Source organism: Nerophis ophidion, linkage group LG21 (genome assembly GCF_033978795.1).
Source record: "Nerophis ophidion isolate RoL-2023_Sa linkage group LG21, RoL_Noph_v1.0, whole genome shotgun sequence".
NCBI classification, from domain to species: domain Eukaryota; kingdom Metazoa; phylum Chordata; class Actinopteri; order Syngnathiformes; family Syngnathidae; genus Nerophis; species Nerophis ophidion.
In genome coordinates, this window is record NC_084631.1 from 33,508,333 (window position 1) to 33,524,520 (window position 16,188).

Consider the following 16,188-nt stretch of genomic DNA (forward strand, 5'->3'; position numbering starts at 1 on the left):
TTCTGATTGGATAAAAACTAAAACTAACAACAGCACTGGAAAGAGAAACATTTTACTTGAAGAGAACATCACATGAGGTGGCGACTTGTCCAGGGTGAACACCGCCTTCTGCCCGATTGTAGGTGAGATAGGCACCAGCGCCCCCCGCGACACCAAAGGGAATAAGCGGTAGGAAAATGGATGGATGGATGGATGGAAAATATTACATTTGAGATATTTAGGGAAAGTAAATTAAAAATTACTTTTATCTTTAATTATGATTATGATTTATGGTTATGTTAGGCCAACAGGGAAGTCCTTGCTGGCCGAAAGGTAACAGAAAGTAAGACGACGCAAAGTGATAGCCACGCAAAAATTAAAAAAAATAAATACCCATTTTTTTTCACTGAAGTGCAAATTTTAATGATAAGGATTGAGAGTAAATCGTATGCGTTTCTTTGTTTTATTTAGAATAATGAGAAAATGATTGACCTTCCAATCACAATGTTGCACCATGCTAATAAGGAATCAAAATGTATTGCGTTTGAAAGGAATACTTGCATTATTGATATTATGATTACGTTAGTACTCTCAAAAACAATGCTGAGAGTAACACGGTAAGTGGGACAATATATTGTCCAGCACAATGGATTATGGGCCCAGGTCAAATCAATAGACCACGACTTACTGCGACAACGTCAGGGGAATTTGCCATTTTATTGTTATAAGTGACAGAAAAGGAAGGGGCTGGGATTAAGTTTGCTGTATAATTTCATATGAAGCACCCTGTTCATTTATTTTTTTCATTAACTGACATTTAAATGTGCCACTTTGTGCAAAACGGCACACGGTGTGTGATCTGCATGCAGCGACATCGCACCGCAACTAAGTTTATCCATCAAGAAGTCCATCCACCCATCCATTTTCTACCGCTTGTCCTATCAGAAGGTCAACATTGAAATAACGACCTGACAGTTTCTTATACAGTAGAATGATGGTTTAGAAAAGTGCATTTATTTTGATTACATTCATTTCAAATAAATGTAAACATTTGATTCATGCTGTCAAATATTGTTCTCGTGATGAGTTCAGTTTAGTGACTTACACACGGATATCTTGTGGAAGTTGTCTTTGCTCGGCAGCATCTTCACGCCTCGAGACTTCAGCTCAGTCATCTTCTTTACTGGAGAGGAAAAAACACAAGAACATAAATATATAAAAAAAGGAGCCTTTGCTATATATTATACATACATATATATATATATTAGGGCTGCAGATCTTTGGGTGTCCCACGATTTGAGGGATTTTTGATCACTGCTATGCTAAAATTATAACTAATATGCAACTCAATATTCTTCTTCCTCCAAACACAACGGGTTGAGTTTATACCAAAACGTTCTGTTTTGGTTTCATCTGACCACATGACATTCTCCCAATCCTCTGCTGTATCATCCATGTATCCATTTTGGTATAAACTCAACTTGTCGTGTTTGGGGGAAGAACACCATCCCAAGAACACCACACCTACTGTGAAGCATGGGGGTGGAAACATCATGCTTTGGGGCTGTTTTTCTGCTAAGGGGACAGGACGATTGATCCGTGTTAAGGAAAGAATGAATGGGGGCACCTATCGTGAGATTTTGAGCCAAAACCTCCTTCCATCAGTGAGAGCTTTGAATGGTTGACCAAATACTCATTTTCCACCATAATTTACAAATAAATTCTTTAAAATTCCTACAATGTGAATTCCTGGATTTTTTTTTCACATTCTGTCTCTCACAGTTGAAGTGTACCTGTGATGAAAATTACGGACCTCTGTCATCATTTTAAAAGGGAGAACTTGCACAATCGGTGGCTGTCTAAATATATATATATATATATATATACATATTTACTGCAGTAATGCACAATTAAAACAACTGTAGATTTCAAGGCTATACAATTTTTACTGTGAAGCATGGGGGTGGAAACATCATGCTTTGGGGCTGTTTTTATGCTAAGGGGACAGGAGGATTGATCCGTGTTAAGGAAAGAATGAATGGGGCTATGTATCGTGAGATTTTGAGCCAAAACCTCCTTCCATCAGTGAGAGCTTTGAATGGTTGACCAAATACTTATTTTCCAACATAATTTACAAATAAATTCTTTAAAATTCCTACAATGTGAATTCCAGGATTTTTTTTTCACATTCTGGTTCTGACAGTTGAAGTGTACCTATGATGAAAATTACAGACCTCTGTCATCATTTTAAGTGGGAGAACTTGCACAATCGGTGGCTGTCTAAATATATATATATATATATATATATATATATATATATATATATATATATATATTTACTCCAGTAATGCACAATTAAAACAACTGTAGATTTCCGGGCTATACAAATTTTACTGTATAAACTAAAAAAAAAAGTAACAATACAATAATATAACATAAATTGTTCAATGTATATGAATGTACTGTAAAAACCACCACCCTTGATTTGACGGTATGAATATACATTTGCCGCTACTGTAAGTTAGCAAAATTTTACAGTAAAAATAAGTGGCACTTTTTTTCAATTTACAGTAATGCAGTAGTGCATGGGTGTCAAACTCTGGCCCTCGTGTAATTTCATTTGGCCCTTGAGGTAATATCAAATTAAGATTAGAACTGGCCCGCCGGTATTATACAGCGGCGATGCCTCTGTAACACTGCATTCACCGCTGATACTCATACTTGCCAACCCTCAAAATTTTCCCGGGAGACTCCCAAAGTTCAGTGCCCCTCCCGAAAATCTCCCGGGGTAACCATTCTTCCGAATTTCTCCCGATTTCCACCCGGACAACAGTACTGGGGGCGTGCCTTGAAGGCACTGCCTTTAGCGTCCTCTACAGCCTGTCGTCACGTCCGCTTTCCCGCCATACAAACAACGTGCCGGCCCAGTCACATAATATATGAGGCTTTAACACACACAAGTGAATGCAAGCCATACTTGGTCAACAGCCATAAGGGTCACACTGAGGGTGGCCGTATAAACAACTTTAACACTGCTAAACCACACTGTGAACCCATACCAAACAAGAATGACAAACACATTTCGGGAGAACATCCGCACCGTAGCACAACATAAACTCAACAGAAGAAATACCCATAACCCCTTGCAGCACTAACTCTACAATATACATCCCCGCTACCACCAAACCCAGCAACCCCAATTTTTATTTGAATTTTATTTTATATGCCATTGATGTTTATTATGATTTGAAACTAGATAATGCATGTGACTATAAAGTTATATAAGCCTTGCTTGTTTAATATTCAATGCAAAACTTGTTTGGGTCCTTATTAAAAGGTTAATTTGTTCAACCTTGGCCCGCGGCTTTGTTCAGTTTTACATTTTGGCCCACTCTGTGTTTGAGTTTGACGCCCCTGCAGTAGTGTAAGAAAAAAGGACAAATACATTTAAGGTAAACAACTGGCGGCTCATTCAATAGAATTTTTCCTTAAAATGGACTGTTTTTTTATTTTATTATTTTGTTTTTTTTAACACCACATATTGTAAATATAATTTGATACTTTGAGCGTGTAAAGAAGCCCATCGACGTGGATGATCGGAACAAAAAAACAAACAAAAAAAGAATCAACGCAGCCTAAGAAACGTCTTGATTAGCCGTCTCTCCGGGGGTAAAAATAGTCGTGCGTGTGCGTCACCGCCGTCATGACTTTGCTCACTCGCGCTAAAAGCAATAAAAAATCTCGTCATTCAACGCCGCACTTTCTTTCCCTCCGCCCTTCCTCTCCGTTTGCTGTCATCTTGAGAGTGGAACTAAATGAAAACCCAGGTCGTTAAACATTTTATTTCCCTGGGAAGGCGATTGTGCTCAGCAGATTTGACGGCAATCGCCGTCTGATGTGACGAATTCTCTTTTGACATGACTTCACAGGTTGAGAACCTTCGCCAAACACGAAGGAGGAAAGTTTTTTTTTACGTCTTTTTGATTTCCTCCATAAATGGAGGTTTTTTTAGTAGGGTTTTTGGCCCTTATTGAGAGAATCAATCCTGGTCCTTTGACAGGCTTCACCTGGTTCTTTACCTTGGTACTGAGCGCTGAAACCTTTCATCTTGTGGTTGCCGTCTGAGGTGAAGTGCAGACGGAGCCAGTTTTTGCTGCTAATGATGGGGGAGGGCAGGTTGGGGCCGGTGAACCTGCAAGCACAGACCAGGACCTCGGATTAGTACAAAACCCCAAAACCAGTGAAGTTGGCAGGTTGTGTAAATCGTATTTAGCGTTCAAACTGTAAAACATTGTTATTTGTGCAAATACGAGCTCATTTATAATTTGATGCCTGCAACGTGTTTCAAAAAAGCTGGCACAGGTGGCAAAAAAGACAGAGAAAGTTGAGGAACACTCATCAAACACTTATTAGGAACATCCCACAGGTGAACGGGCTAATTGGGAACAGGTGGATGCCATGGTTGGGTATAAAAGCAGCCTTCATTAAACACACAAACAAGGACGGGGCGAGGGTCACCACTTTGTCAACAAATTGATTAAGAACAACATTTCTCAACCAGGTATTGCAAGGAATTTAGGGATTTCACCATCTGCGGTCTGTAATATCATCAAAAAGTTCAGAGAATCTGGAAAAATCACTGCACTTAAGCGATGATATTACGTAAATTCAATCCTTGAGGTGATACCGCATCAAAAAGTGACATCAGTGTGTAAAGGATATCACCACATGGGCTCAGGAACACTTCGGATAACCCCCGTCAGTGACTAGAGTTTGTCGCTAGATCTGTAGGTGCAAGTTAAAACTCTATTATGCATAGCCACAGCCGTTTATCAACAACACCCAGAAACGCCGCCGGCTTCGCTGGGCCCGAGCTCATCTTAGATGGACTGATGCAAAGTGGAAAAGTGTTTTGTGGTCTGACGAGTCCACATTGCAAATTGTTTTTGAAACTGTGGACGCCATGTCTTCTGGAACAAAGAGGAAAAGAACCATCTGGATTGTTATAGGCGCAAAGTGTAAAAGGCAGCATCTTAGTGCCCAAGGCATGGGTAATTTAGACATCTGTGAAGGAACTGTCGCGCCAAATTTCTTCCCCCCTACAAAAACCTTCCCCACGGAAGACATTTGGCGTGACAGACCCTCTAATGCCTGAAGGACCCCAATGAGGGTGGAAGGACCTTAAAGCAGCCCACACAGCTGCCTGTTTTAAAAGCATTATAATTGGCTGATTGTCATTGGTGAAAAATAACGGTAAGGAAAAAATATTAGCATTCCAGCATGCTAACCTTTCAAGCTATTTTTGCTTCACTAATTTTGTATCTGTAACCCTTAAGAGTCATATAACTTGGTATTATCACACCCTCATTGGGGTCCTTCAGGCATTAAAGGGGCTGTCACGCTAAATGCCTTCCGGGGGGAAGGTTTTTGTAGAGGGAAAGAAATTTGGCGTGACAACATCATTAATGCTGAAAGGTACATACAGGTTTTGGAGAAACCTATGTTGCCATCCAAGCAACGTTATCATGGACGCCCCTGCTTATTTAAACATGACAATGTTTTTATGGAAAAAACACAAAATAGTCAATATTTTCACCCAATAACATTTTTAAGTGGAATATTTGAGATTATATAATAATTGGAGCCTTAAAAGGGTCAATAACTCATAACACCATTGATTTGAATTCATTATTATATAAATTATATATATTTTTTTACTGTTTAGTTTTAACAAAATAATCTCGAGATCATCTTCAGATCTATCCATTAGGTATAAGTTGTATTGTTGTTTACGTTTTTTGTTCGTTCGTTTTCTGCCCTCTTTTAAAAAACAAAAATTTTTACATGGCAAACACAAAAAATGCATAATTTTCCCCGGAAATATCTCTAAGTGGAATATTTAATGTGACGTAATTGGAGCCTTGAATAGGTCAATAATTCATAATGACATTGATTTTGATTCATTATTATGTTTTAAAGAAAGAAACCGCCTGCATGGCAACTTTGTGTTAGTAAACATTGCAACATTTTCTTGTTACATTTCATCTGTTTGCTCTTTTATAATGGACGCCCCTGCTTATTTCAACAAGACGATGGCCAAGCCACGTGTTACAACAGTGTGGCTTTGTAGTAAAAGAGTACAGATACTAGACTGGCCTGCCTGTAGTCCAGACCTGTTTCCCATTTAAAATGTGTGGCAAAATACCACAACGGAGACCCCGGACTGTTGAACAACTTAAGCTGTACATCAAGCAAGAATGGGAAAGAATTCCACTTGAAAAGCTTAAAAAAATAAATCACAGTTTTTTTTTTTTTTTAGAACCCATTACTAACTAGCCCGCTTGCTCAAATACTGACATGCAGCCAAAACTCAATTTCATGTTTCTCCTCCCAAGAAAGTATGTTGTCTATTTTATTTTATTTTTTATTTTTTTTTAATGAGGGGGTGAGCAAACTTTTACCCACTCAGGTCCTTTGGCTCGAGCGTTGCTCCGGTCTTTCAGCAACTTCCGAAGACGATGGCAGCCGTTCAAAGAGTACCTCAGGCTGTCGGTCGCCAGGGACGGGTTGAATCGCAAATTGGATAACCTCTCGGAGAAGCCTTCCACTTTGAAATGCGAAATTATGATAAATTTGAGCGCAATGAGAGCTGAAGCACCAATAAAATGTGAAGTGAATTTGTGCAGTGCATTATAATTGATATTGCAATTTTTCTCTCAAAGCGCTTTTACATAGTTATTGTTTCTTAGATATGTGTGCCTGTTTTTTTTTTTTTGTTGTGTTTTTTTACATATCTTAATTCAAGTTAGTTCATGTCCATAGTGGATCTAACATAATAGTGAGAGTCCAGTCCATAGTGGATCTAACATAATAGTGAGAGTCCATTCCATAGTGGAACTAACATAATAGTGAAAGTCCAGTCCATAGTGGATCAAACATAACAATGAGAGCCGAGTCCATAGTGGATCTAACATAATTGTGTGAGAGTCCAGTCCATAGTGGATCTAACATAATAGTAAGAGTCCAGTCCACAGTGGATCTAACATAATAGTGAGAGTCCAGTCCATAGTGGATCTAACATAATAGTGAGAGTCCATTCCATAGTGGAACTAACATAATAGTGAAAGTCCAGTCCATAGTGGATCAAACAAAACAGTGAGAGCCGAGTCCATAGTGGATCTAACATAATTGTGTGAGAGTCCAGTCCATAGTGGATCTAACATAATAGTGTGAGAGTCCAGTCCATAGTGGATCCAACATACAGTAGAAGTATGAGAGTCCAGTCCATAGTGGATCCAACATAATAGTGAGAGTCCAGTCCATAGTGGAACTAACATAATAGTGAAAGTCCAGTCCATAGTGGATCAAACATAACAGTGAGAGCCGAGTCCATAGTGGCTCTAATATAATTGTGTGAGAGTCCAGTCCATAGTGGATCTAACATAATAGTGTGAGAGTCCAGTCCATAGTGGATCCAACATACAGTAGAAGTGTGAGAGTCCAGTCCATAGTGGATCTAACATAATTGTGTGAGAGTCCAGTCCATAGGGGATCTAACATAACAGTGGGATTCGAGTCCGTAGGGGATCTAACATAATTGTGAGAGTCCAGTGCATAGTGGATCTAACATACAGTAATAGTGTGAGAGTCCAGTCCATAGTGGATCTAACATAATAGTGAGAGTCCAGTACATAGTGGATCTAACATAATAGTGAGAGTACAGTCCATAGTGGATCTAACATAATAGTGAGAGTCCAGTCCATAGTGGATCTAACATAATAGTGAGAGTCCAGTCCATAGTGGATCCAACATAATAGTGAGAGTCCAGTCCATAATGAATCTAACATAAAAGTGTGAGAGTCCAGTTCAAAGTGGATCTAACAAAATAGTGTGAGAGTCCAGTCCATAGTGGATCCAACATAATAGTGAGAGTCCAGTCCATAATGAATCTAACATAATAGTGAGAGTCCAGTCAAAAGTGGATCTAGCATAATAGTGAGAGTCCAGTCCATAGTATATCTTACATAATGGTGTGAATCCAGTCCATAGTGGATCTAACATAATAGTGAGAGTCCAGTTAAAAGTGGATTTAGCATAATAGTGAGAGTCCAGTCCATAGTGGATCTATATTGGATCTAGTATAATACAGTCACAGTCCAGTCCATAGTGGATCTAACATAATAGTGAGAGTCCAGTCCTTAGTGGATCTAACATAATAGTGTGAATCCAGTCCATAGTGGATCTAAAAAAATAGTGAGAGTCCAGTCCGTAGTGGATCTAACATAATAGTGTGAGAGTCCAGTTCAAAGTGGATCTAGCATAATAGTGAGAGTCCAGTCCATAGTGGATCTGACATATTAGTGAGAGTCCAGTCCATATTGGATCTAGTATAATATAGTCACAGTCCAGTCCATAGTGGATTTAGTATAATATAGTCACAGTCCTGTCCATAGTGGATTTAGTATAATAGAGTCACAGTCCAGTCCATAGTGGATCTAACATAATAGTGTGAATCCAGTCCATAGTGGATCTAACATAATAGTGAGAGTCCAGTTAAAAGTGGATCTAGCATAATAGTGAGAGTCCAGTCCATAGTGGATCTATATTGGATCTAGTATAATATAGTCACAGTCCAGTCCATAGTGGATCTAACATAATAGTGAGAGTCCAGTCCATAGTGGATCTAACAAAGTAGTGAGAGTCCAGTCCATAGTGGATCTAACATAATAGTGTGAGAGTCCAGTTCAAAGTGGATCCAGCATAATAGTGAGAGTCCAGTCCATAGTGGATCTGACATATTAGTGAGAGTCCAGTCCATATTGGATCTAGTATAATATAGTCACAGTCCAGTCCATAGTGGATTTAGTATAATATAGTCACAGTCCAGTCCATAGTGGATCTAACATAATAGTGAGAATCCAGTCCATAGTGGATCTAACATAATAGTGTGAGAGTCCAGTCCGTAGTTAATCTAACATAATAGTGTGAATCCAGTCTATAGTGGATTTAACATAAGAGTGAGAGTCCAGTCCATAGTGGATCTATCATAATAGTGTGAGTCCAGTCCATAGTGGATCTAACATAATAGTGTGAGAGTCCAGTTCAAAGTGGATCTAGCATAATAGTGAGAGTCCAGTCCATACTGGATCTAGTATAATATAGTGAGAGTCCAGTCCATGGTGGATCTAACATAATAGTGAGAGTCCAGTCCATAGTGGATCTAACATAATACTGAGAGTCCAGTCCATACTGGATCTAGTATAATATAGTGAGAGTCCAGTCCATAGTGGATCTAACATAATAGTGAGAGTCCAGGCCATAATGAATCTAACATAAAAGTGTGAGAGTCCAGTTCAAAGTGGATCTAACATAATAGTGTGAGAGTCCAGTCCATAGGGGATGCATAATTTCCCCCCAAAATATCTCAAAGTGGAATATTTAACGTGACTTTATTGGAGCCTTGAATAGGTCAATAATTCATAACGACATTGATTTTGATTCATTATTATGTTTTAAAGAAATAAACAGCCTGCATGGCAACTTTGTGTTAGTAGAGTAAACATTGCAACATTTTCTTGTTACATTTCACCTGTTTGCCCTTTTATACCACTCTTTATGTTTTTCATTTTTTCAATCGTATTTTTAAAATGTTAGAAAATGGCCCCCGGGCCGCACTTTGGACACCACTACTTTAATGTGTCCCTTGATCTGCACGCTAACGAGGGGCCTTGCTTAGCCGGCACTTCCACACTTGTTAAAGTCATTTGGGGGAACATTGGGCTTTTATCTTAGGACACACCGACTAACACAAGGGACACTCTCGGCCAAATCACCTCCTAAAATTGATGAGGCCGGCGTGATATACCGCCAATTGTAACATGCTTACCCAAATCTGGCCGCAACTATAAACGCCCGCCCTAAAAAAGCTCTCGCCTCAGTCTTACGTATTAAAACCCTTGCATATTTCACAGCAGGTAGACGTCGGAGAGGCGAGGGGACCGCAGGGAGCGACACATTTAGTGCGGAGCAGACTGACGGAGGTCTTATGAAGGGTGTTGTGGCCCGTTCTATGGTTCCTCCGCACCTGCCCGTAATACTTTATTGTTGTCTCGATAGAGGGCCACTAAATCAGGTTTCCTTTGCTTGGGCCCAGAGCGCAACTTTTTAATGACTTTGCGTCTGGCGGAACGTGTTTTGGGCCACGGCAAGGTGAAAGGGGTGGATGTTTTGCACCGGAGGAAGAAACTGCAGGGTATTCCAGGATGTGACGTGATCTGTAGGGCCTGATCTACTACTTTTTGGTGAAACCAAAAAAGCAAGAAATCTGCGTTCAAAAGACTCCGGCTTATTAGTGATTCCTAGAGCCCAAAAAAAGTCTGCGGGCTATAGAGCGTTTTCCGTTCGGGCTCCAGTACTCTGGAATGCCCTCCCGGTAACAGTTGGAGATGCTACCTCAGTAGAAGCGTTTAAGTCTCACCTTAAAACTCATCTGTATACTCTAGCCTTTAAATAGACCTCCTTTTTAGACCAGTTGATCTGCCGCTTCTTTGTTTTTTTCCCCTATGTTCCCCCCTCCCTTGTGGAGGGGGTCCAGAAAGATGACCATGGATGAAGTACTGGCTGTCCAGAGTCGAGACCCAGGATGGACCGCTCGTCGGGACCCAGTATGGAACGCTCGCCTGTATCGGTTGGGGACATCTCTACGTGGCTGATCCGCCTCCGCTTGGGATGGTTTCCTGTGGACGGGACTCTCGCTGTTGTCTTGGATCCCCTTTGAACTGAACTCTCGCGGCTGTGTTGGAGCCACTATGGATTGAACTTTCACAGTATCATGTTAGACCCGCTCGACATCCATTGCTTTCGGTCCCCTACAGGGGGGGTTGCCCACATCTGAGGTCCTCTCCAAGGTTTTTCATAGTCAGCATTGTCACTGGCGTCCCACTGGATGTGAATTCTCCCTGCCCACTGGGTGTGAGTTTTCCTTGGCCTTTTGTGGGTTCTTCCGAGGATGTCGTAGTCGTAATGATTTCTGCAGTCCTTTGAGACATTTGTGATTTGGGGCTATATAAATAAACATTGATTGATTGATTGATTGATTGATTGAACACTAAAGGTCTTCGGGACCAGAAGGCCAAACGTTTAAGTCAAGACTCTGGGAAGGCCATTCTAAATACTTAATTCTAGCCGGATTTAGCCATTCCTTTACCACTTTTGAGGTGTTTTTGGGGTATTGTCCTGTTGGAACACCCAACTGCGCCCAAGACCCAACCTCCGGGCTGATGATTATAGCTTGTCCTGAAGAATTTGCAGGGAATCCTCGTTTTTCATTGTCCCATTTAAAGGGGAACATTATCACCAGACCTATGTAAGCGTCAATATATACCTTGATCGTGCAGAAAAAAGACCGTATATTTTTTCAAACGATTTCCGAACTCTAAATGGGTGAATTTTGGCGAATTAAACGCCTTTCTGTTTATCGCTCTTTTTGCGATGACGTCAGAACTTGACGTCTCCGAGGTAATACAGCCACCATTTTCATTTTCAACACATTGTACACACCGGGTCTCAGCTCTGTTATTTTCCGTTTTTTCGACTATTTTTTGGAACCTTGGAGACATCATGCCTCGTCGGTGTGTTGTCGGAGGGTGTAACAACACTAACAGGGAGGGATTCAAGTTGCACCACTGGCCCGAAGATGCAAAAGTGTCTTCCACCAGACCCCCATTGAATGTGCCGGAGTGTCTCCACATTTTACCGGCGATGACAGACATGGCACAGAGATGTATGGATAACCTGCAGATGTATTTGCAACGATAAATTCAATGAAATCACAAGGTGAGTTTTGATGATGTTGACTTATGTGCTAATCAGACATATTTGGTTGCGGCGTGACTGCCAGCTAATCTATGCTAACATGCTACGCTAATCGACGCTAACATGTTATTTACCGGCGGTGCTAAGGCAGACATGGCACAGAGATGTATGGATAACCTGCAGATGCATTTGCAACTATAAAGTCAACGAATTCACAAAGGTGAGTTTTGTTGATGTTGACTGCCAGCTAATCGATGCTAACATGCTACGCTAATCGACGCTAACATGCTATTTACCGGCGGTGCTAAGGCAGACATGGCAGAGATGTATGGATAACCTGCAGATGCATTTGCAACTATAAAGTCAATGAATTCACAAAGGTAAGTATTGTCGATGTTGACTGCCAGCTAATCGATGCTAACATGCTACCCTAATCCACACAGAGATGTATGGATAACCTGCAGATGCATTTGCAACTATATTACGTTTCCTTCCACCCACATTTAATGGGAAAAAAACACTTACCAATCGAAGGATTTAAGTTGCTCCAGTGTCACGAGATGCGAAATTCCTGATTGTTTGGTCCACAAATTTTACCGGCGATGCTAACGCAGCTATTCGGCCATGCTATAGCTATGAACAGCGTCAATAGCTATTCGCTCAATAGCTTCAGTTTCTTCTTCAATACTTTCATACTCCAACCATCCGTTTCAATACATGCGTAATCTGTTGAATCGCTTAAGTCGCTGACATCCGAGTCTGAATCCGAGCTAATGTCGCTATATCTTGCTGTGGTATTCACCGTTGTTTGTTTACATTGGCAGCACTGCATGACGTCACAGGGAAATGGATAGTCGCATCGCAAATAGCGAAAATCAAGCACTTTAAAGCTTTTTTTAGGGATATTCGGGGACCGGGAAATTTTGAAATAACATCAAATAATACAACAAGCCACTGGGAACTTATTTTTATTGTTTTTAACCCTTTTGAAATTGCGATAATGCACCCCTTTAAAGCACCAGTTTCCTTGGCAACAAAACAGGCCCAGAGCATAATACTACCACCACCATGCTTGACTGTAGGTGTGGTGTTCCTGGGAGAAAAGACCTCACTTTTTCTCCTCCAAACATATTGCTGAGTATTGTGGCCAAACAGCTCAAATTTTGTTTAATCTGACCACAGAACTCTCCTCTTATCTTTGTCCATGTGATGTCAGATGAAACAAAAACGGAGCTGTTTGGCCACAATACCCAGCAATATGTTTGGAGGAGAAAAGGTGAGGGCTTTAATCCCAGGAACACCATCCCTACCGTCAAGCATGGTGGTGTTTGTGTTACGCTATGGGCCTGTTTTGCTGCCAATGAAACTGGTGCTTTACAGAGAGTAAATGAGACAATGAAAAAAGAAGGATTACCTCCAAATTGTTCAGGACAAGCTTAACTCATCAACCTGGAGGTTAAGTCTTGGGCACAGTTAGGTGTTCCAACAGGACAATGACCCCAAACACACAAAGGGGCGGTATAGCTCGGTTGGTAGAGTGCACGTGCCAGCAACTTGGGAGTTGTAGGTTCGATTCCCACTTCTGCCATCCTAGTCACTGCCGTTGTGTCCTTGGGCAAGACACTTTACCCACCTGCTCCCGGTGCCACCCACACTGGTTCAAATGTAACTTATATATTGGGTTTCACAATGTAAAGCGCTTTGAGTCACTAGAGAAAAGCGCTATATAAATATAATTCCCTTCACTTCACGTCAAAGTGGTAAAGGAATGGCTAAATCAGGCTAGAATGAAGGTTTCAGAATGGCCTTGCCAAAGTCCTGACTTAAACGTGTGGACAATGCTGAAGAAACAAGTCCATGTCAGGAAACCAACACATTTAGCTGAACTGCACCACTTTTCTCAAGAGGAGTGGTCAAAAATTCAAGCGGAAGCTTTTGGATGGCTACCAAAAGGGCCTTATTGCAGTGAAACTTGCCAAAGGACATGTCAGCAAATATTAACATTGCTGTACGTATACTTTTGACCCAGCAGATTTTCAGTAGAGCCATAATAAATTCATAAAAGAAGCAAACTTCATGAAGGTTTTTTGTGACCAACAAGTATGTGCTCCAATCACTCTATCACAAAAAAATAAGAGTTGTAAAAATGATTGGAAACTCAAGACAGCCATGACATTATGTTCTTTACAAGTGTATGTAAACTTTTGATCACGACTGTATATTTAAGACCAGGGTAAAAAAAAAAGACCAAACTTGATGAATAACCCTATATATATATATATATATATGTATATATATATATTATATATATATATGAACCCCGTTTCCATATGAGTTGGGAAATTGTGTTAGATGTAAATATAAACGGAAAAGAATGATTTGCAAATCATTTTCAACCCATTTTTAGTTGAATATGCTACAAAGACAACATATTTGATGTTCAAACTGATAAACATTTTTTTTTTGCAAATAATCAATAACTTTAGAATTTGATGCCAGCAATACGTGACAAAGAAGTCGAGAAAGGTGGCAATAAATACTGATAAAGTTGAGGAAAGCTCATCAAACACTTATTTGGAACATCCCACAGGTGTGCAGGCTAATTTGGAACAGGTGGGTGCCGTGATTGGGTATAAAAACAGCTTCCCATAAAATTCTGCGTCTTTCACAAGAAAAGATGGGGCGAGGTACACCCCTTTGTCCACAGCTGCGAGAGCAAAGAGTCAAACAGTTTAAGAACGACGTTTCTCAAAGTGCAATTGCAAGAAATTTAGGGATTTCAACATCTATGTTCCATAATATCATCAAAAAGTTCAGAGAATCTGGAGAAATCCCTCCACGTAAGCGGCATTGCCAAAAACCAACATTGAATGACCGTGACCTTCGATCCCTCAGACGGCACCGTATCATAAACAGACATCAATCTCTAAAGGATATCACCACATGGGCTCAGGAACACTTCAGAAAACCACTGTCACTAAATACAGTTGGTCGCTACATCTGTAAGTGCAAGTTAAAGCTCTACTATGCAAAGCGAAGGCCATTTATCAACAACATCCAGAAACGCCGCCGGCTTCTCTGGGCCCGAGATCATCTAAGATGGATTGATGCAAAGTGGAAAAGTTTTCTGTGGTCTGATGAGTCTACATTTCAAATTGTGTTGGAAATATTTGACATGGTGTCATCCGGACCAAAGGGGAAGCGAACCATTCAGACTGTTGTCAACGCAAAGTTCAAAAGCCAACATCTGTGATGGTATGGGGGTGCATTAGTGCCTAAGGCATGGGTAACTTACACATATGTGAAGGCATCATTAATACTGAAAGGTACATACAGGTTTTGGAACAACATATGCTGCCATCTAAGCGCCGTCTTTTTCATGGACGCCCCTGCTTATTCTAGCAAGACAATGCCAAGCCATATTCAGCACGTGTTACAACAGCGTGGCTCCGTAAAAAAAAAGTGCGGGTACTTTCTTGCCCGCCTGCAGTCCAGACCTGTCTCCCTTCGAAAATGTGTGGCACATTATGAAGCGTAAAATACGACAGCGGAGACCCCGGACTGTTGAACGACTGAAGCTCTACATAAAACAAGAATGGGAAAGAATTCCACTTTCAAAGCTTCAAACAATTAGTTTCCTCAGTTCCCAAATGTTTATTGAGTGTTGTTAAAAGAAAAGCTGATGTAACACAGTGGTGAACATGCCCTTTCCCAACTACTTTGGCACGTGTTGAAGCCATGAAATTCTAAGTTAATTATTATTTGCAAAGAAAATAAAAAAGTTTATGAGTTTGAACATCAAATATCTTGTCTTTGTAGTGCATTCATGGGTTGAAAAGGATTTGCAAATCATTGTATTCCGTTTATATTTACATCTAACACAATTCCCCAACTCATATGGAAACGGGGTTGTAAAACAAAACCTTTCTCGTCTGCTCTGTATTCAAGGGCCGACACCAGTGTGTGCGAAATGACAAACGGGCGGAGTTTCGGTTCTCTCCTCAGCGAGATCAAACGTGTTAAATCGCCGTTGTGGGGCATGCACGCATCGGCGTATGGCGTCTAATGAACACAGCTCGTGTTCACACGTGGGTGTTTCCACGCCGAGTCAAGTCCGGGGACGTTCCGGCGTAATTGTGGCCACTTCGGGATAATCAATCAGGACTCTGCTCTGTATGCAGGTCTGTCAGGGTCACGGTGACTTTAAAGCCCGGACTAAACTTTCCGCATTTTAACGATGAGGATTATCGGGCAGGCGGTTTGAATCCACATGTACAGTACACACCGCCTTTCCACTCATCCCGACAAGCCTCTGAGGTAATCAGCGTGGAGGAACTGAGTGGCTATGACCTTCGGGCTTTGAACACTCCGGATACAACCGAGCCAGAGGTATAT

General features: G+C 40.9%; 1 protein-coding gene across 1 annotated transcript in view; it reads right to left on the reverse strand.

Annotated features, from left to right (window-relative positions):
* csmd2 (CUB and Sushi multiple domains 2) overlaps positions 1-16,188 on the reverse strand; it is an 819,059-nt gene that overhangs the window by 471,705 nt on the left and 331,166 nt on the right. The window contains exons 6-7 of the mRNA XM_061882497.1: positions 4,059-4,171; positions 1,085-1,162 (exon numbers count right to left, since the gene is read on the reverse strand). Coding sequence (XP_061738481.1) covers positions 1,085-1,162; positions 4,059-4,171 — 191 coding nt within the window. The remainder of the gene's footprint in view (positions 1-1,084; positions 1,163-4,058; positions 4,172-16,188) is intronic.